Below are 19,425 nucleotides of genomic sequence, written 5' to 3' on the forward strand. Positions count from 1 at the left end.
GCCCCCTGCCGGTCCGCGCCGCTCCGCCTTCCCCCAGACACTTCCGGGACGCTCTAGGCGGCCCGGGGGACTCGGCGTTTCTGTGGCTCCGCGGGTGGCGGCGGCCGCGCGGTGACCGTAGGCTCGGGTTCGGAGATGGGTGCATCTCTGGGCCGAAAAGGCGGGGGCTCTTGTCCTGGGCAGGGGTGGCAGTAGGGCAGGGTGGGCCCGGCGCCCCCGGCCGGGAGGCCTCGGGTGGGGACGTTCCCGATGGAGGAAGGCAGTGCTTGTCTAGAAGATGGAGGAAGGGGCCACCAGCCAAGGAATGCAGGGCCTGCAGGAGCCGGAAAAGAGCCTGAAGAAGGAACCAGCTCTGTGGACACCTTGATTTTTAGCTCCGTAAGGCTCGCGTCAGACTTCTGACCTCCAGAACTGTAAGATGATAAATGTGTGTTGTTTTAAGCCCAGTTTATGGTCATCTCTTGCAGCAGCAACAGGGAACTAGGATGGGTTTTCATAGTTCTCTCCCTCTTCGTTCACCTTCTTCCCTTGGCTCCCAGGACGCGACCACCCCTGGCCCTCCTTCCTCACCCTCCCCTGCTGATTCCCAGCGGGCCAGCTTCACCCCTCGGCTCTCTCCTCTCTGTCCACGCCCCCTCCTGGGATCTCCTCCAGTCTCGTGCCGTGCCTACCAGCAAAGGCAGGCAGCTCCCAAATTTAGCCTCCTGCCAGGATCCCGCCCGCAAACTCTAGCCGCCTGTGCCCTACCCAGCGTCCCGACGTACGTAGCCTTCTAACCCTCGAGCCGGCATTTCTCCACCTGGGCTCGCACCCCTCCCCCGGCCGGGCTCCAGCTTCACACCACCCACCGCAGTGAGTGGCAGCTCCACGTCTCCACCGCTCCGGCCAAAAACGTGGAGTCGTCCCTGACTCTCTGTCCCCCCACCCCCACGCTCTGCCCTCCACATCCAGGCAGCGTCTGGCCTCTGCTCACTCCCCCCAGGCCACCCTGAACCCGCTGTTGCCTCCCCTGGCCCTGGCTTCTGCCCTTGCCCCCCCGGCGGACTGGAGGGCCCTTAGCCAGCGGGGTCTCCGGGGATGGTGAGGTTGACCCCAGGAAGGCCGGCTTCATCCCCCCCCCATGGCACTCTGCTGCCACCTTGTGGGCACCGGATCTCTTGCGCCCGCCCCAGAACCTGCTGGGGCCGATGCTCCCACGATCACGCTGCGAGCCTTGGGCCGCGTCTCCAGGACTGAGTCCACTCTGGCAGAGAGGAAGGGGTCGGGAAGAGACAAGGAGAAGGAAGACCATCCCCTGGTGTCACATGAAGCCTGGCATGGAGGGCCGCCTCCCCCAAGTATCCCCCCAATGCACAGGGTCAGGCCCCCCACCAGGCCAGACTGTCCACAGCCCGAAGGCCTTGGAGAGGGTCTGGCTGAGCGGACGCCCCCTCACCGCCCCCTCCCGTGGCATCCCACGTGCCCCAGAAAGGTCCTCCTGGGCCACCAGGCCTGGCGAGGTCCTGCTCTCACTGTCTTCCAAGCCCACGGGCTCCTGAGTGCTGTGGCCCCTCTGCCCATGGCCCTTGGCCTGGGCCACGCTGGGCACCCAGCCCAGGTTCCAGACCCTCGGGTGGAGAGATGTCCGGTCCCCCCAGAGCCAGGGCGATGGTTTCTCACGGCAGAGGGGACTTTACTTGGGGTCTTGGGGTATGGCCGGAGCTCCTGGCTCCCCGACTTCACTCGGGGGGGCGGGGAGGAGTGGACAGGAGAAGGGGGGCCGGCTAGGGGCTCAGTCCTGAGAGGCACCGAGGCCCTGAGGACTCGGGAACACACAGGAGGGGCACCTCTGTGACCAGGGCTCTCTGGGGACAGAGACCCCTGAGCCCAGGACGGACGGTGTGGGGCTGGCGCACCGATCAGGTGGACGGGGTCTCAGTGACCCGCACGCACACTCAGCTGTGGGACACGCATTTACACACGCCCTCCACATGCACTGTTCACCCAGGAACACACCCTCACACGTGCATTCCACACGGTCACTCCCACATGCAGTTTTCACACATAGAGACGCCCTCACAGAGTCGGAGCTTGCAAGACACGGCTTTAATTTTGAGAACCTATAATGGGGAGCCCGGCACTGTGGACGCCCTCCCCAATCTGTCAGGGATCTGGCAGTGCACCAATTACCCTCCTGGTGATACATGCACTTTTCTAAAGGAAGATGTCTACAAATGTGGAAGAGAATTCAGTTGCGGTTTTGCTGTAATACCCCATCTTTATTTTTTTAAATTAATTCTGCATAAAATAATGAATTTATCCACAACTGATGTCCATTAAAGTGTGGGGCCACGTGGCGGCCCCAGGAGGTGGCAGTGGTCTGCTGGTAAGGAACCCCTGTGAAGTGGGCCTGCCCCACACGGCCTGCCTCCCCCCAGCGCCCAGCCCCACCACCAGTCCTAGCAGCCCCGGCTTCACGCCGGCAAGATCAGGGAAATCCCTGAGCTCTGTGAACAGGCAGGATTCCCAGGGAACCCAACTGGTTTGGGCGGGCAGGTGGAGGGCCAAGAGAGAACAGGAAAATCTGGAGTCCTAGGAGGTGGCCGCAGAGCAGAGCAAAGGAATGGGGCTAAGGGCAAGTCACGTGGAAGCCACACCTCGACCCCATTCCTGCATGGAGGGACCGCAGGGAGTCTCGCCCCTACAGGCCTTCCCAGAAAGTTGGACCCCACCAAAGGATCAGTCTCGCCCCTACAGGCCTTCCCAGAAAGTTGGACCCCACCAAAGGATCCAGGCTCAATTCAGGCTCGCTGTGTGCCCAGTGCATGAGTGACAGGATGGGGTTCAGCATGGGACCAGGGTCGGGGCTTAGACTTTGACCCCAGTGAGAGCTCAGTTTGGGGCCCAGGTCAGAGCTCAAACTGTGATCAGGAGTGGAGTTGAGTAACTGTCCACAGGACGTCACAGCCGCGGTCTTCTGTATTTGAGCCACGTCCCTTCGGTCATCTATCTCGGTCAGCTTGGGCTGCCGTAACAAAATACCAGAGTCTGGGTGACATAAACAAGAGAATTTGTTTCTCTCCCAGTTCTGGAGCCCGGCAGTCTGAGATCAGGGTTCCTGGGTGGGCAGGTTCTGGTGGGGACTCTATTCCTGGGTTTGCAGGTGGCTCCCTCGCCCTGTATCCTCGCGTGGCAGAGAGAGAGCTGGTGCCACGTCTTCTCAGGTCACCGAATCCCATCGTGAGGGCCCCAATCTCATGACCTCATCCAACCCTGAGGCCCCCTCTCTGAAAGCCATCAGGTTGGGGGTTAGGGCTTCACCATATGAATTAGAGGAGGACACAGTTCAGCCTATAGCACTGCGCCCTTGGCCCTCAAAGTTCACGTCCTTCTCACATGCACGGTGCACTCCCGTCATCCCAATAAGCCCAGGAGTCTTAACTCATTACCGGGTCCACACTAACCCCTAAAGCCCCAAAGTCTCCTCCAGACCCTCTCTACATCAGACGCGGCCGAGTCCAGGCATGATTCCTCCTGGCAAATTCCTCTCTGCCTGTGAATCTGTGCAACCAGACAAATTACGTGCCTCCAAAATACAGCAGTGGGACAGGCCGAGGACAGAGATTCCCACCGCAAAGGGAAAAATCGGAAGGGAGAGTGGTGGGTTCGAACCCCAGCAAAGCAGCGTCATCGCCGGGCTCCAGGCGGTCCGGCCTGACGTCAGCCGAGGACCCTGTCGTGCTGTGCTGTGCACTGCAGGGTGTGGAACAGCACTCTCGGCCTGCACCCCTGGACGCCAGGGGCACCCCGTTAGGGCAACTGAAAATGTCTTCAGGCCCCGCCAAACGTCCCCTGGGCCACGGAAACGCCCCCACCTGAGAACCAGTGCCTTACGGTAACCGCTTCATATCAGATCACATCGACAAACACACGGGCGACTGTCAATATTTGAAGAAGGAGTGCTCCAGGCTGGTGCTAGGTGCTGGGTGCCTTGAACACGAAACAGATAAGAAAGGCCCCAGCCCGGGGCACCGCAGCTCCCCGTGAACTGGGGTGGGGGAGGGGCGCAGGCGGGCAGCCCCACAGGGGAACAGTGAAGGCACAAACATTTTACTTCCCACGTGAGGCAGCTGAGCTGCGGGGGCGGGCGGGGGGGGGGGTCATGTTCAGAGAGAAAGTACCAGGCGGGCAGCGTGGGCCAGGAAGTTGCCCCCGTGCAGGGGACATGCTCACCTCTATGCGACCTTGAGCAAGTTCCTCCCTGTCTGGGCCCCAGGCTCCAAGGGACAGAGCCGGCTTGGGGGGAGCCTGGGGGCTGGGGTCGGGGTAGACCCCAGGAGTGCTGTGAATCCCGGGAGGGCTGGGTCTCAGGGCACCCCTGGCCCACGCCGCCCTGCCATCCTGCTCCCGGGCTGCCACCGCCGCGAGGCATCCACCTGCTCCTCGGCCTTCCCTCCGGCCCAGGGAGCCCCTTCCCCTAGTGCTCCTGGCAACATCCTTCCCACCCCTGACGTGCTCTGGGCCCTTTCCTGGGGGGTAAATCAAGGAGGGGAGTGAGATGTGCTCCGCGAGGCCATCCACAGGGCCAGGAAGATCAGAGGAAATGAAAGGCCCTCTCCCCCTGTAGGAGGAGCTCGTCGCCCCCAGACACACCCCGGGGCCAGCAGGCAGTGGATGCAGCCTGTGCCTGCCACCACCCGGCCGACACTCCAAGGGGTCCCAGGGAGACTGGGCACAAAGGGAGGGTCAGGTTGAGAGGGCAACAGGGACCACTCATGGCCCCCAGGGCAACAGCAGCCAGGAGCCACTGGCCCTCCCCGGTGCAGAGGAATGAGGGGAGGGGCCAGTCCCAGAGGCCGGCTGGAGCCGCCGTGACGGGAGAAGGCTGGTGACATGGATGCAGCTGCTGCCATGGTGGCCCAGGCGTCAGGTGTGGCAGAACAGGTGGCCTGACTGCTGAACCTCTCACCCTCAGGTCTTGGCCAGTGGAAGCCTTTATAGGATCCTTATGGGACCCAGGACACAAACAGGGTGGTGGAGAGGGGGCCTGGGTCTGGATGGAGAATGTCTGGCCCAGTGCCAAGCTCCTGTCACCTCCTCGTCCCGCAGAGGCGGCTGACACGGCATTTCCCGGACTCCCTTGCGACTGAAGTGCCGTGGTGTGCTGGGGTACCGAGTAAGGTCATGAGGGTGAAGCCCGCAGCTCCGGCCATACGCTGTGCTCCACACCCCGCGCCCTGGCAGCCTCCTCAGAAGGTCCCCCCGAGGCCCCCTCTCTGCAGCCCACATTTCCTTCCTGCTGATTGTGCCGTCTGATCAAGGCCTGTCACCCCAGTGGGACTCAGCCACAGGGGTCAGCATGGCTCCCACACACAGCACAGTGGGGCCGAGGGAGGGGCCCTCAACCTGGCCTCAAAGACGGAAGGAGTGAGTGAATCTGGGGAATACGGTCTCCTTCCTCTGGCCTCGCCGCCCCTCTGAGGTGGTGGAGAAGCGGTCTGGGGCCTCGTCCTGGGGTGGCTGAGAAATGGCCCCTGCCCCGGGCAGGCTCTGCCTTCCCGAAGCAGAAAGAAGGCCAAAGGGAGCGGGAGGGTGGGGGCTGGAGATTGGGACCTGCCCCGCCCTGGGGCCCTGCAACCAGGAAGCTACTGGTGTTGACAGTGGGTGGCCACCCCCCCAACCCCAGCCAGCAGAGCCATATAAAGCTGCCCAAGGTCTGCTCCCCGCTGCCCGCCCGCCACCATGAAGGCTGCCCTCCTTGCCCTGCTAGCCGCTGTCTTGGCCCTGCGGCCAGGTGAGACCACAGGGGGCCACGGGGCAGGGTGGGGGAGCAGGGCCGGGGCGGGGGGCGGGGGGGGGGATGATCGAGGGAGGCCAGAGGGGCAGAGAGGAAGGTGGGGGCAGCCTGGGCGGAAGGACACGATGCAGAGGCGGGGAGAAGGGGCTTTGACCCCACCCAGGTCCCCCTGGGGCAGCTCTTCGTGCAGCCAGGATACCCCGAGGCGGGAGCAGGCGGGGCAGCGCGGGGGGCCCTCCTCTGGCGCCATGGGGCCGGCCTGGCTGCTGGAGGGGTGGCAGACTGAGGGATGCACCGAGAGCCTGTGGGGTGGGTGGGGGCACAGGGGCAAAGGGCCTCAAGTGAAGAAGGGCCACAGAGGGACGGAGGGAAGAGTGACCGGACCCTTCTCCCCAGGCCCAGCCCCGGCTTCTGATGGGGGCGCAGGGGTCGGCTGTGGGCCCGCACCGCTCCAGTCCGGACTCGGGCCTGGTGGGGCCCCTCCCGGCCGGCGCCGGGCCCCGGGCGATCAGTAAAGCTCTCAGAGCCTCAGCTCTGCCTCTTCTGGAAAGCAGGGATCCCGGTGGTGCCCGAGCACAGGCTGGCCGCGGGGCACCTGTTGGCACCGCGCCGGGGTGATGTGGGTCCCAGCTTCAGCATTGTTTTACCCGGAAGAGACCTAGTCGTCATGACAGCTGGGGCCACTGCCCCCAGGGGCAGAGCAGGGCCGGGCCAGGGGCGCACCGACGGGCTCACAGCTCCGGGGCGGGGGGCGGGGAGGCTGCGAGGGAGTGTGAAGGGTCCTGTCCGTCCTGCCCTCACCCGCCTGGCGTGTGTCCCTCTCAGGAGCGCGGGCATCGAAACGGCCTTACAAGCAAGGGGGTGGGCGTGGCGCCCTCCCTGTGAGGGGCCCCCAGTTTGTGGCTCTTGTGCACCGGACAGTGCTCCCTACTCTGAGTGACCTATGAGAAAGGTTCCCCCCATACCCCCGCAGAGTGGGGGGGCAGGCTGGGCAGCCTCTGAGCTCCACCCGCCCGCACCTTGCAGGCACCGCCCTGCAGTGTTACTCCTGCCAGGCCAAGGTCAGCAACGAGGACTGCCAGCACGTGCAGAACTGCAGCCACTCTGAGACCCAGTGCTGGACCGCGCGCATCCGTAAGTGGGCCTGCTGTCCCCGCAGGCCTCCCTGTGCCCCTGCCCTGCCCCTGCCCCATCCCCTAGAAGCCCTGCGCCTCCCCTCCACTGGCAGGGACTCAAAGGGCCTGGGACTGGGTCTCTGCGCTGACCTGTCCACCCTTCTGTCCACCTGTCCACCTGCCCACTTGTTCGCCTGTCCACACATAAATACAGATGCTCAGCTTCCCATCTGTATTGGGTGGGTGAGTATCCGGGGCCCGGCCCTCGCCCAGTGGTCCCCACGTGCCTCCCCCAGGTGCTGTGGATCTCCTGACCTTCATCAGCAAGGGCTGCAGCTCGCACTGTGTGGAGGACTCAGAGAACTACTACGTGGGCGAGAAGAACGTCACGTGCTGCTCTACCGACCTGTGCAACGCCAGCGGGGCCCACGCCCTGCAGCCGGCCGTTGTCACCCTGACGCTGCTCCCCGCTCTTGGCATGCTGCTGTTCTGGGGCCCCGGGCAGCTGTAGGATCCAGGAGGACCCTGTGGTGTCCCATGCTGGGCAGTGGTGCCCAGGGGCCCGGGGGGCACTCCTCACACACACCCAGTCCAGTCACGGCCCCTTCTGAACCCTAACTCAGGTCGGGCGATGCCCCTCTGCCCTTTCCAGCCCCCCGGCTCCCTCCAGGACTCCTGCCCAGCTCCCACCGCCCGGCAGGCCGCGCTCTGTGATGGGGAACAGCATGCAGATGGCCCATCAGACCCCTTCCCAATATTCCGACCCACCACTTAACCTTCACTCAGGCACCTCTTCCTCCAGGAAGCCTTCCCTGCCTGCCTCCTCCACAAGGTGAGCCAGGTCCTGCCCGTGGTGTCCCCCTCGCCCAGCATGAAGCAGGCTCTCAGGAGGGCCCCGAAAAGGCTGAGAGGAAACGTTCCGAGTAGGATTAGGGTCAGGGGTGTGAGGTCCTGGGAGCCCCAAGAGATGAAGCTTGGAGGGGGGACCAGCTCTCCATGTTCATGGGGGTCCTGGGGCAGCAACCCCAGCACACAGTAGGCCCTTAATAAAGGCCCATGGGCTTGGTTGCAGAGAGCCCGCTCTTCCATGCCTGCAGGCCGAGATCAAGGTTGGGGTCCAGGGCTGTGAAGGGTTGCCACCTGGGGCCACGCCTGTGGCTGTGGCCGTGCCCTTGGCTCCGGCCAGGGCAGGAGCAAATGTCTGACTCCTGGAAGGGAGGACATCGCTGCAAGGCCGCGTCCCTGGGGCCTCCCGGCTCTTGCTGTGTGGCCTCGCACATGTTGCTCAACCTCTCTGAGCCTCAGATGCTCACTGGGACCCATCTCTGCCGTGAGGACTGACCCAGAGACTTCAAGGCATGGAGACATTTCTGGGTGGGAGGGGCCGCTGCTGCTGCATGAGGCCGCCAGAACCCCTGCCCTGTCCTCTCCCTTCAGCTTGAGGACAGCCCCCCTGTCTGTTTCTTCAATTTCTTATTTTGTTTGTTGTAAGGGCTTCACACCCAGAGCAAAACATTCAAACTGTACAAGAGGGTCTCTCTCCAGTGCTGAGCCAGTTCCCCAACCCCGACCGCGGGCCCCTCCCCTCTCTAGGATGCTCCCATCGCACGCTTGGGGCTCCTTCCGGGGTAACTAACGGTGAGGCCTGGGGGAGCCCCAGGCGACATGGCCCCTGCCTGGCCTTTTTCATACCTGGGAAAGTCCTTTTGAAAACCCAGCTGGCCCCTGCCCTCGGGCGCCAGGGCTCAGGGAGGGCCGGGCCCTGGGCGAGACCCGCCTGCACAGGATGGTGCTTCCGGCCCGCGCCAGGCGCTGGGTGGCAGATGAGGCAGGATTAGAGCCCGGGCCCTGGAGGGACCCTCCCGGTTGGCACAGCAGCAGGTGGGGTGGGGCCACGCTCACCAGAGTCCAGGCCCGGGCACGGGGAGCCCCAGGCAGCCCAGTGTTGCGGGTGGTGACGTCGGGAGGGCAGAGGAGACCAGAGGCCCCCGCGCTCAGAGCCCACGACAACCCACACCTTAGCGCCTCCCTGTTGGAGGGGTGCTCCGCCCTGGGGCCGAGGCTCGTGGAGGTGAGGTGCCCTGGGCCCCAGTGGTTTGAATTCTCTGGGTCAACGTGAGAGGAGAGAGACGGCAGGTGGGAGGCCTGACCACGCTCCCCACGCCCTGTAACCCGGGGCCTCCTCTTGCCTCCTGAGCCGTCCCTGAGGTCACGCAGCCTGGAGCCTCCAGAACAAGGACAGGCCCCGGGAGGCGCAGGAGCCTGCTCTGCTCCCGACCCAGCACCTCGGGGCAGAAGTCTCCCCCTCCTGCAGGATGGAGGGCTGACGGGGGCTCTGCCTCTCCAAGGGTGAGGACAGCATGGGGGCCACCTGCAGGGGCAGCCCAGGGTCCCTCAGCCGGCCCAACGCAGGGTCTGGACTGGGATCCCCACCCGCTCCACCCACACCATTTCATCGTCAGAAACTATGGGAAAGCAAGAAAGAGGAAGTGCAGAACCCTCTCCCCAAGCCCTAGGATGGTATCCGTCCCCATTTTCACCCTCATGGTGATGCTTCTTGTGCAAGAATAAGGAGCATGCTGTGAGTTTACACACCCGGTCACACTCTCTTCAGGAAACCAATTTTTTTTTTTTAAACCTCTATCTCTCCTTGGTAAGGACTAGACACCCCGTGGCGGCTGAGGTGATGCTCCGGACAGACCAACGTGTTTTTGTTTTTAAGATGCCACTTGCTGAGCACCTTCCGTGGGAGAGATACTGTCCTGGTCTGTCCGCATCTATAGTAATAGGTGACGACAAGAGCAGACATGGCGTAGCGCTCACCACGGGCCCGGCACTCCTCTGCCGCCTCCCATGCAGCCGGACCGTCTCCGGGGCTGAGGTTGATGACTGGTCTGGCTCCCTGGGGATGTCCCCACCCTCCCCACTGGACTCCAGCTGCAGCAGGGAGTCAAGCTAGATGGGAAGGAGAGCGGGTCTCCAGTGGGTGCTGTGCAGTCCTAGAGTACCCCAGGGGGCCCTTCCTGAGTCAGAAGAGAGGCAGAGTTCTTGCCCAAGCGCCCACAGCTGCAGGGCACAGAGCTGGGACCCCATCCACCCACCCCACAAAAGCTGTGGGGTGTTGGGGCAGCCCTCAGGTGAGCAGTTCGCCTGTGCCCAATGCTTGGACCACCACCGTGGCCCGCTGCCTGAACATGAGCACACGCCCTGGGGGCCCAGGCCTGCCTCACCAGGGACGCTGGCTCGGGGACTCGCCCTGGACAGACAGCACCCAGAAAAGAACCCCAGCACAGGAATAATCGAGTCGGTCTCCCCCAGGGCTGCGATAGAGCTACCCTCTGTTAGGGAGACCGCCCCCTTTTTACGGAACTGAGTTTCAGGTCCACGACGGGCCGGCCCCCCAGCTCGCACTGCGGACAAACAGGTCTGCGCCCTCGCGACCCTGGTTCTGTCCCGCCCGCAGGCTACCCCTTCGTGGCACTGTGGTGGTGACCAAGGCGTGCGCGGACCCACGCGAGCCCTCGAACGCGGACGGGCTGGGCCAGAAGGGCCCGCAGAGCTGCTGCCGCCGGGATCCGTGCCCCGCGCGGGGTTGTGCTGGGGTCCGGGCCGGGCCGGGCCGGGCCGGGCCGGGCCGGGCGGGGCCCGGGGGCGACTCCGGGGGCGGGGCTGGGCGGAGCTTGGGCGGGGCCGGGGCGGGGCCGAGGTTGGGTCCCCGTCCAGGGGCTGCCCGCCGCGTTCCGGCCACTCGCACTGCTGCTCCTGTTTTGCCGGGCGGCATCCTGAGCCCCTGCTCGTCTTGGGTCTGGAGCCTCGAATCCAAGCAGGCAGCCGCTAGAACTTAGGCTGCGGGACTGCCTCTGGCGGTGACGCCCGGTGCTACCCAGACACGAGAGTCCTTGAGGAACCAAGGGGACCCAGAAGTACCCCTCCGCTGCTCCTCCACCCTGCTGGATACTCCAAGCCAGGGCCGAGGGAAGGGATCGAGGTTCCAAGCCCAGGACTCCTTCCAGCCTCCCAATAAACTGCCAGTGACCCATCACGAGATGCCTGCGTCCATTGTGTGGGACTGAAGCGGCCCGATGGTGGGGGAGGGGGGGCAGAGAAGGCGCTGGTCCTTACAGCATTCACGTTTTGAGCGCCCTCGGTGCGCCGGGCATCCCGCTGGCCCTGGGATTTGGCAATCAACGAGACAGACCAGGCCCTGGCCTCCTGGCCTCAAGGTCCAGCAGGGAGAGAGCACCCCCTGCCTACGGATCATATCTGTGAGTAAAAGTGGAGTGAGACCACGGCTCTGGGGATCTAGCCCAGTCCGGGATTCAGGAAAGGGGCAGATGGGGCAGGGAGGGTCCCCTGGCAGAGACAACAGCATGTGCAGAGTGTGTGTGTGTGTGTGTGTGTGTGTGTGTGTGTGTGTGTGTGTGTGTGAGATGTTGGGTGGCCTCCTGGATAGCAGAAGCTCAGAAGGAAGCCAGGTGGGCGGGGCGGTGGGGGGAGCACAGGCTGTGAGGAAGTTGGGGGCAGGGGTCTCATAAGCTCCCGGCTGGATTCTCATTCACCAAACTTCACTGACATCTCCAGAACCAGGTCTCTAGCTTTGGGGCCCTCCCCTGGGGGGACGGGACAAGGTGGGTGACAAGGAGGCTGTGTTCTCAGAGGAGCAGCCAAGGGGGGCTCCAAGAACATGTCATTCTTCTATTCGTCCTGAGAAGCTAGCTCACCCCCGGACAGACAGCTCAGAGCCAAGCCAGGGCAGGGAGAGCATTACAGGGACACGCGTGAGCAACGTGCGGGAAAGGCCTTCTTACCGCCAGGGCTTCCTAGGGCAGCTGGGCCTGCCCTGATAGGAAATGAGTTCCCTGTCCCTGGGAGTATCCAAGCAGCTCCAGGGACCCAGGAAAACCCAGACCCCACTCTGCCCAGCCGCTGGCCCCAGAAGCAAAGCCAGAAAAGCAAAAACCTCAGCCTCTGCCCTGACAGTGAACGTGGCATGGGAGGCCGCCCAGCCCCAGAGTGGACTGTGGAACAGGGCTACCCCAGGATCTCCTTCTTCAGGGGCTTTCAAGAACCCCGCAACCCGAGCCCAGGCTGGCTGTGGACTGGATGAAAGCCCAGTTGCCTCAGTCCAGCTGCTGCCAGATGCATTCTCAGAGCCTCGGGACCCCAGCAATCACTCCTTAAACCCACCCATCCATCCCGGGACTCCAGTACTGACCTAAGGAGGCGGCCTCCGGGGTCACTGGCAAACGCCGTCGTTGGAGAGGCCTGGAGGCCGGCCGGGCCTTCTCTGGGCCTTCCCTGCCGACCTTGCAGAAAAGAGGGACAGGACACCTACTGTGCGTGGCAGTCCCGCAGGCCAGGCGTCCCAAGTGCCTAAGGCAAGGCCTTTGAATCGATTGCTGAGTCATTTACATTTACTGACTCCTCCCTCTCCATCCGGGACGTTATTTGCGCCCTCTTCAAAAAGTGCAAAGGGTGGGAATACTTGGAAATGAGGTTGCGGTTATCAGGACCTTTGGGGAGGAAGGGGTGAATGTGGGGGGAGGGGTAATGAGGTTACAGGCTGAGACTGAAAAGGTGTATTGGGGCCAGACTGAGATACTCCCTGAACCCGCCGCATATGGGGCTGTGGCCCTGCGAAAGTGGGGAGCCAGCCCCTGGTGGTTCTGGAGTAGAGGAGGGTCGGTTTCCAGCAGCCTCCAAGCAGCGCCGCTAGGGACCGGCCTATGTCCATGTGTCCTGGCCAAATTCCACAGCCTAGGCCGTGAAAGTGCTGGAGACTCCGACCCTCCCAGATCAGGGGCGGAATCTCCGGGGTCACTCCAAGTCTTCAAGAGCCAGGGAAAGGCGCGAGGGGCTCGCGCTCCCAGAGGGCGGGCAACGCTGCGGGAGACCCGGAACGCTCCTGCGCCTGCAGCGCGCGGCGTCACCGCCAGGTGCCGCTGTGGTGCTCGGCGCGCCGCCCTGTGCCCCGCCCGCTCCGGGGAAAGCAAAAGCGGCGCGGGCGGCGGGGGTGGGACGGACCACTGAGAGCGGGGAGGGGGGGCGGGGGGCGGGGCTCCGCGCACGGCGCGTCTCCCCCCTCAGCCAGCCTCGCGAGATGGTTCGCTCCGGCCGCGCTGCGCTCAACGGTTCCCAGGCTGGCCGGCAGAGCTGGGGCATCAGGGTTGCAGCGCCGCGCGCACTGTCGGCACCAGCGCCAAGGGCTCCGCAGCACCCCTGCGCCCGCCGCCGCCGCCGCGATGCTGGGGCTGCTCGTGGCGGTGCTGGCCCTGGCGCTCGCCTACTTCGCGCTGCTGGACGGCTGGTACCTGGTGCGCGTGCCGTGCGCCGTACTGCGCGCGCGCCTGCTGCAGCCCCGCGTCCGTGACCTGCTGGCTGAGCAGAGCTACGCGGGCCGCGTGCTGCCCTCGGACTTGGACCTGCTGCTGCACATGAACAACGCGCGCTACCTGCGCGAGGCCGACGTGGCGCGCGCCGCTCACCTGGCCCGCTGCGGCGTGCTTGGGGCTCTGCGCGCGCTCGGGGCGCGCGCCGTGCTGGCCGCTTCGTGCGCGCGCTACCGCCGCTCGCTGCGTCTGCTCGAGCCGTTCGAGGTGCGCACCCGCCTGCTGGGCTGGGACGACCGCGCCTTCTACCTGGAGGCGCGCTTCATCAGCCTGCGCGACGGCTTCGTGTGCGCGCTGCTGCGCTCCCGCCAGCACGTGCTGGGCACCTCGCCGGAGCGCGTCGTGCAGCACCTGTGCAAGCGCAGGGTAAGCGTCCCCCGCCCCGAGCGCACTCCTCCCGCTGGACCCTGAGGACTCCTGGTCCCTGCCCCCCGCCCCTGGGGAAGGCCTGCCGCCTACCCCTTTAGGGGTGCCCCTGTCCTTCCGAGTACCGCTCCAGCCCTTTTCTTTGGACCCAGGGCCTTCTGCACTGATGCCATTCTTCTTGGGACCTCTCAGGGTCCCCTCATCAACTCTCTGTAGTCGGACTCAGCATGCTCCCCTCCTGCCATCCCTTATTAACCTCTCAAGGCTCCCTGCCCCACGCTGCGCCTCTTCCAGAACAGGGAAGGTCAGACCAGGCGTCTCCCAAAGAGTCTGAGTGTGGCTTGGAGTGCGGAGCCGGCCTCACTGGTCCTTGGTTCTGAATGTAGCATGGAAGCCGGGTGGGGGTGGGGTGGGGAGATGGGGGCTGGGGCGTTAGTGAGAGGAGGTTGCTGGGAGTTCTCAAGGACCTGAGACCCCCTTCACCCAGCTTAGACCTGAGGGGCTGTGTCACCATCACCTGGGTTAGGGGTGAGCCCTGAGCCGTATAGAACTGCAAGCCCTTCTGCCTTTTCCAGTTGGAGAAAAGAAGGCTGCAGCACCTGCCTGGGGCTCAAGGCCCCTCCCCAGGGCCTGCTCCTCCCAGCACAGCCCGCTGCTGCAGCATGGCACCTGGGCCCTGGGGATGCTGCTGCGGTGCTGGTTGCCGGGGCAGGCTCCTGCTGCAGGCACGTTCCTAAACACATGCTTGGAGCCTCCATGCCAAAGCCAGGGCCCCCTGGGCCCCTAGGTGCCCTCAGGCAGGGTGCTGCCCTCTCTGGCCCTGGACAGGAGCAGAGGAGGGACACAGCCGCATGTTAATCACGAGAGGCTAGCCTTTCCTTTCTATCGGAGGTGGGGAAACTGAGGCTCAGAGGGGCAACGCGAACTGCTTGAGGCTGCACAGTGGGCCACAGGCCCAGTCCCCTGGTTTTCTGTCTCTTTGAGTCAGGGACGCCCCCAAAGGGCCTGGATGCCTCCCACTCTGCACCCACAGAGGTGCTCTGCGTGTCCCTTCATGCGTCAGGAGGCTGGGAGGAGATGGCCATCGAGGCTTTAAATCGACGGGCTGAGAGCTGCGAGCAGGGAGCGGAGGAGAGGGAGCCAGGGCCACTTTCCTGCAGGGGTGGGTGGTCAGGCGTGGGCTGATGGGTGAGACCCACATGAGAGGCGAGGGGGCCCATACCGTAGCATGGCGGGGACACCCGGCCACAGATGGCCAGGGGTCACGCGGCCTGAGCCCCTGGGTCGGGAGGGTCCCGGGTGCGGTCTTGGGTTTAGTGTGGGACAGGCTGAGCACGGTGCCGAGGTCTGCATGCTGAAAGGCTGGTGTGGGGCAGCACGGCCTTGCAGGGAGAGCTGGGCTACAGCCAAGTCTGGATCTGGTGATTCCAGCTGGGCTGGGAGGAGGATGCTTCCAAGAGCCAGGTCTGGACGTTGAGCAGAGCCAGGCCCAGCTCTGCCCAGACTTACCCTGTGACTCGGCTCTGAGCACCTCTGCCCCGCCTCCCTGATGCCCTGAGGTGGGTGGGCATTCCGCCTCATCCCTGAGAGCCCCGCAAGCCCTCGGACCCCTCCAGCCTGGCCCAGCCCCTTGCCCCGTCACAGAATGGTGGCCGAGTTTGCAGGGAGGCGGCTGGTGCGGCTGAGCAGGAGGGCGCGGGAACGCGGTGCTGAGCTGGCAGGTGGCGTCCAGCTCGTGTTGGCGCGCTGAGAGGGGGCCTCAGGCGTGGCCCTGTCCTGGGCTCTCCCGGCAGAGCCGCTCCGACGCCGCTTCTGCCCCTGCATCGCCTGCCCTGCCTCTGGCCGCTCTGGGTCTCCCGTCTCCTGCCGCCCCCTCCAACCAGCTGGCCTCAGAGGTTTTTGCCTCGGATCTGGGAATGTGCAGAGGGCTGAGTCGTGACCCAGTGGGGGAGACAGGCCTGATAAGGGGCTGGTGCCCTGAGAGCTGGGATGGGGAGGAGCCCGCACTGCGGTGCAGGGGCCTGGGACGTGTCAGGGAGGGGGCTGGGGCTGGGGAACCGTGTGAGCCGAGGTCCAGAGGTGTGAAGACAGCAACCTGGCTGTCCCCCCACCACCACCCGGCCCTGCTGGTCCCCACAGCAGCGGGTGGCCCGTGGGACTCTCACCCTTGTCTTCTCCTGCAGGTGGAGCCCCCTGAGCTGCCAGCCGACCTGCAGCACTGGATCGCCTACAATGAGGCCAGCAGCCAGCTGCTCCGGGCCGAGAGCGGGCTCAGCGATGTTGTAAAGGACCAGTGAGCAGCACAGCCCACCCGCCCTGCCCGCCAGCCTTGACCTGGGGGCAGCTGCCCACCCTTCCCCGCCTGCCAGGAGGCAGAGAGCGCAGAATGGGCTGGCCGGGCTGGGCTCTCTCGGAGCTGGAGTGGCCTTGGGACCGGCCCAGCCCCCTTCACACGCTCGAGGCCCTCCCCCGCCCCCGTTATTGATGCCCCTCTACGCCCCATCCCACGCGGAGCACGGGATGCGGGTGACACAGGCACCCAGGCCAGCTCTGCGCTCAGGATAATGACGATGGGCAACTGGGAGGCACAGGGCCCTTGGCATGCGGGCAGCGGGGTTTGGGGGTGGCCCACCCAGCAGGTGCAGCCCCGTGTCCACGTGTCGAGTTGGGGGAGAGTGCCTGGAGTAGGGGACTGGCTAGAGTTGCCCTGAGGCCCCAGCAGTCCTGGAGGCAGGGCCGGGGCCGGCCGGGGCCGGGGCCGGGGCCGGGGGCCCTGATTCGGGCGCGGCAAGGAGCTGGGAAGGATCAGAGCGGCACTTCAAGGCATAGCACTCTGGCTGCGAGTGAGGGAAGGGGAGGCCCAGGGCAGAGTCTGGCAGACCAGGGGGCAGGCAGACTGACCCAAGGGCACTCAGGACGGAGGCCTGGCCACCGGGCTCCTGGGATGGGGGCAGGTCCTGCAGCAGAGGCTTGTGGCCCTGGAGAGTGTGCTGGGGCCAGTGCAGGTCACATGGCACAGGGGCTCCAGTGGAGGTGGTGAACTGTCATAGCTGGGGGCGTCCTAGTTGGGGCCTGCTGCCGAGGAGGGATTGGGGAGTGGGGTTCTGCCTGGGTGCCCTCACCCATCTGCACCCGTCAGTGCCCATAGGACTGTGCTGTGGGACGCTGGTGGGGTGGGGGGGTCCTGCCCTCTCTGGGCCTACGGCACCTCGGTTGTCCGCCCTCCTGCTGGGGCTGTCCCTGCCTGAAATTCTGCCCCACTGTTGACTTTTTTCCTTCCTGTGCAGAGAGCTGCTCCCCTCAGTGGGCTGAGGCTGGAGAGGGTCTTCTTGGTTTTGCTTGAGTGGCTCTGTCCTGGCAGCTGCTGAGGGGCTCCCTGATGGCGTCACCGGCCGAGGGCTCCCACTGCTGCCCGGTCTCCCACCTTGCACCTGGGGAAAGGGAGGCCTGGAGGGAAGCAGGCACTGGCCCAGAGCCTCCAGGAGCGCTGAGGGCAAAGCAGGTGGGCCTTGTCCCTGGCTGGCTGGGGACAGAGGTCAGGGCTCTGGGTGTGGGATTGCTGCCTTCCCGTGGGCGGGGGGGGGGCTGCCCAGGGCAGGGTGCCCGCTCACCTGTGCCCCTGCAGCTGCCCCCTCCGGCCCACGGGGCAGGCCAGAGCAGCTGGGGCCCAGGACTGCCCCCTTGCCACCCAGTCCATGACCCGCTGCCAGCTGGATCCAGGAGCACAGCCACACCCCTCATGCCTCCCCTGTCCCCACAGTGTCATCTGCCTCACAGCCACCGTGGGAACACTGCAGTATTTCTGTTTTATTTAAAGAAAGCCCAAGAGTAAAGGGTCTTAAACGTGAGCTCGCTGGGGAGTCCTCATTTCCAAAGCCCTGGTCCCCCAGGGGTGTTTTCTGGCGTGGGGGGCTGTCGGTCTTGTTGGGTGAGCTTGGGGACCACGCTGGCAGGCTGGGATGCTGTCCCCGTTCCACAGAACATGGTGTCGAGGGCTGAAAGGAGCTGCCCCAAGCCCCTGCGGCCCTGGTCCTCTCCTCGTCTGCAGTTTTCCACAGGGACTTGGGAGGTCATGCCCCAGACTCTGGATGTCAGCCCCCGGGCTGCTGGGGTCACTGGGCAGGGTGTGGGTGCCAGGGGGTTCAGAGGTCAGTGGGCCTTGATGCGTGGGGGACCGGGGGGGAGCACAGGGGCTGTTCCGCAGGCTGCTGCAAGAGGGCAGGGAGTGGGACCCCTGGGGTATGAGGCAGGTGAGTGATGGAGGTGTGGGTGGTGTCCGTGCTCTGGCCACGTGCCCGGGGGGCCCAGCACTGGGACCTGGGAAAGAAGGGCAGCTGGAAGCAGCTGGGCTTGCAAGAGGCATTCAGCGATGGGACAGTGGGCTGGAGAGGCGGGGAGCAGGGCAGCGGTTTGCTGCCAGGCTGGTCGGCTGGGGCCTCGGCCCTTTCCACCTTTCCGGGCAGCCTGAGGGCCTTGCGGACCGACGGGCCGTGCCTCACGCCTGGCCTGAGCCAGTGGCCACGTGGGGGGCAGTTGGGCACCCGCACAGAAGGTCTGTTTCTCTTCGTGTAAGAGGTGTTTGCACAGGTCCTGAGGGGCCGGGGGCAGGGGAGGTTGGGGGATGGTGTTAGGTGTCTGAGCTGAGCATTGCCAGACAGGACAAGTTCCCGGGTGGGACCGCAGATAGGAAATGGTGCACGCAGATGGTCTGGGCCCGGGCAGGTCCAGCCAGTGGTCCTACGTGGCTGGCTGGGGCCCTGGAGCGGGGCGGGGGCTGCGGAGGCAGGATGGGGGTGCCTGGGCGTGGTCTGACCCACTTGGCACTGTGTGTGTGTGAGAGAGAGAAGGGGTGTTCAGGATGGTCAAGGGCATCTGGGTTGCATGTGGCTGCCCCAGAGGCATGGGGACCTCTGTGTCCACTTCAGGGAGATGCACCCCAGCCTGGCAGGGGGAGGGGAGGCTCTCGGTCCACGTTTGGAGGACAGGCCAACAGCAGAGGGGAGGAGGGTCCTCGTTGACCAGGGGGCCTGGGGCCAGGGCTGGGGCTTTGGAAGTGTATCTGCAGCCTGGCTCTTCTGGCGAGTCCCACTCTGATCCCGTGGACCGGCCGCTTTTGTTGAGAAATTCAAGTGACTTTCAGCCCGCACGCGGGCCGGGCACTGGTTCTCCTCTGGGCCACGCTCCCCACGTCCCACAGGCCGACGGCTACAGGGATGTCCGCGCCAGCACCCCGCAACACTGTGTTGTCTGTGGGGTATCTGGCTCCCCAGATGACCTCCCCCGCCTGCCACCTGCCTGCGGGACACTCAGGGCGGGGGGGGGGAGGGGCGCCGGAGCTCCTGGCGAGGCATTGGTGGCGTCCCCCACCCTCATCTCCTTTTCTCGATTTCAACGTAACGGAAGAGGGACCCTTGCTCCTTTCCCTTGCCAGTGGGCCGGGGGGGTGGGTTGAGCAGCCCTTGGTAACCCTTGGTGGGCATCTCCCCTCCCTTTGCAGTTCTCTGTGACCCACCAGCTTCCCCATGGCTGGAGGTGGGGCATGGGCGCGGTCTGGCACCAGCTCCTTGCCTCTAAGGCCCCACGTGCCCGCAGATGGTGTGAGCAGCTGCCGGGCACCCTCTGGCCACTCCTGAGGCCCCTCCACCGCGGCCTCCCCAGCTCCCGTGGCGGGTGAGGGCCGGTGGGCGTTTCCAGGCCCGCGGGCTGGGCAGGGACCTGGTGGGCCCCCTTGGGCTCAGACCACCTCGCTGAGCTCCCGGTGGAGGTGTCGGCAGACGCA

General features: G+C 65.1%; 3 protein-coding genes across 4 annotated transcripts in view; 2 read left to right on the forward strand and 1 right to left on the reverse strand.

Moving 5' to 3' along the window:
- The first annotated feature begins 4,156 nt into the window (after window positions 1-4,156).
- On the forward strand, window positions 4,157-10,465 carry PSCA (prostate stem cell antigen). The gene is made up of 3 exons (XM_007119124.2): window positions 4,157-5,773; window positions 6,803-6,910; window positions 7,188-10,465. The coding sequence occupies exons 1-3, from the start codon at window positions 5,722-5,724 to the stop codon at window positions 7,400-7,402; spliced, it is 375 nt and encodes a 124-aa protein (XP_007119186.1). The 5' UTR covers window positions 4,157-5,721; the 3' UTR covers window positions 7,403-10,465.
- A 2,668-nt stretch (window positions 10,466-13,133) lies between these two features.
- On the forward strand, window positions 13,134-15,943 carry THEM6 (thioesterase superfamily member 6). 2 transcript variants are annotated; one of them, XM_024129356.1, is made up of 2 exons: window positions 13,134-13,646; window positions 15,830-15,943. In XM_024129356.1, exons 1-2 carry the CDS (start codon window positions 13,134-13,136, stop codon window positions 15,941-15,943), a joined length of 627 nt encoding a protein of 208 aa, XP_023985124.1. The 2 variants fall into 2 exon arrangements, with proteins under 2 accessions (XP_023985124.1, XP_028356037.1); XM_028500236.1 differs by having other exon boundaries at window positions 13,134-13,487.
- A 1,845-nt stretch (window positions 15,944-17,788) lies between these two features.
- Window positions 17,789-19,425, reverse strand: part of LOC102982910 (maestro heat-like repeat family member 5) — a 40,785-nt gene continuing 39,148 nt past the window's right edge. The window contains 2 exon segments of the mRNA XM_055091321.1: window positions 17,789-18,236; window positions 18,794-18,941. Coding sequence (XP_054947296.1) covers window positions 17,789-18,236; window positions 18,794-18,941 — 596 coding nt within the window.

This window comes from Physeter macrocephalus, chromosome 15 (assembly GCF_002837175.3).
Source record: "Physeter macrocephalus isolate SW-GA chromosome 15, ASM283717v5, whole genome shotgun sequence".
Classification (NCBI taxonomy): Eukaryota; Metazoa; Chordata; class Mammalia; order Artiodactyla; family Physeteridae; genus Physeter; species Physeter macrocephalus.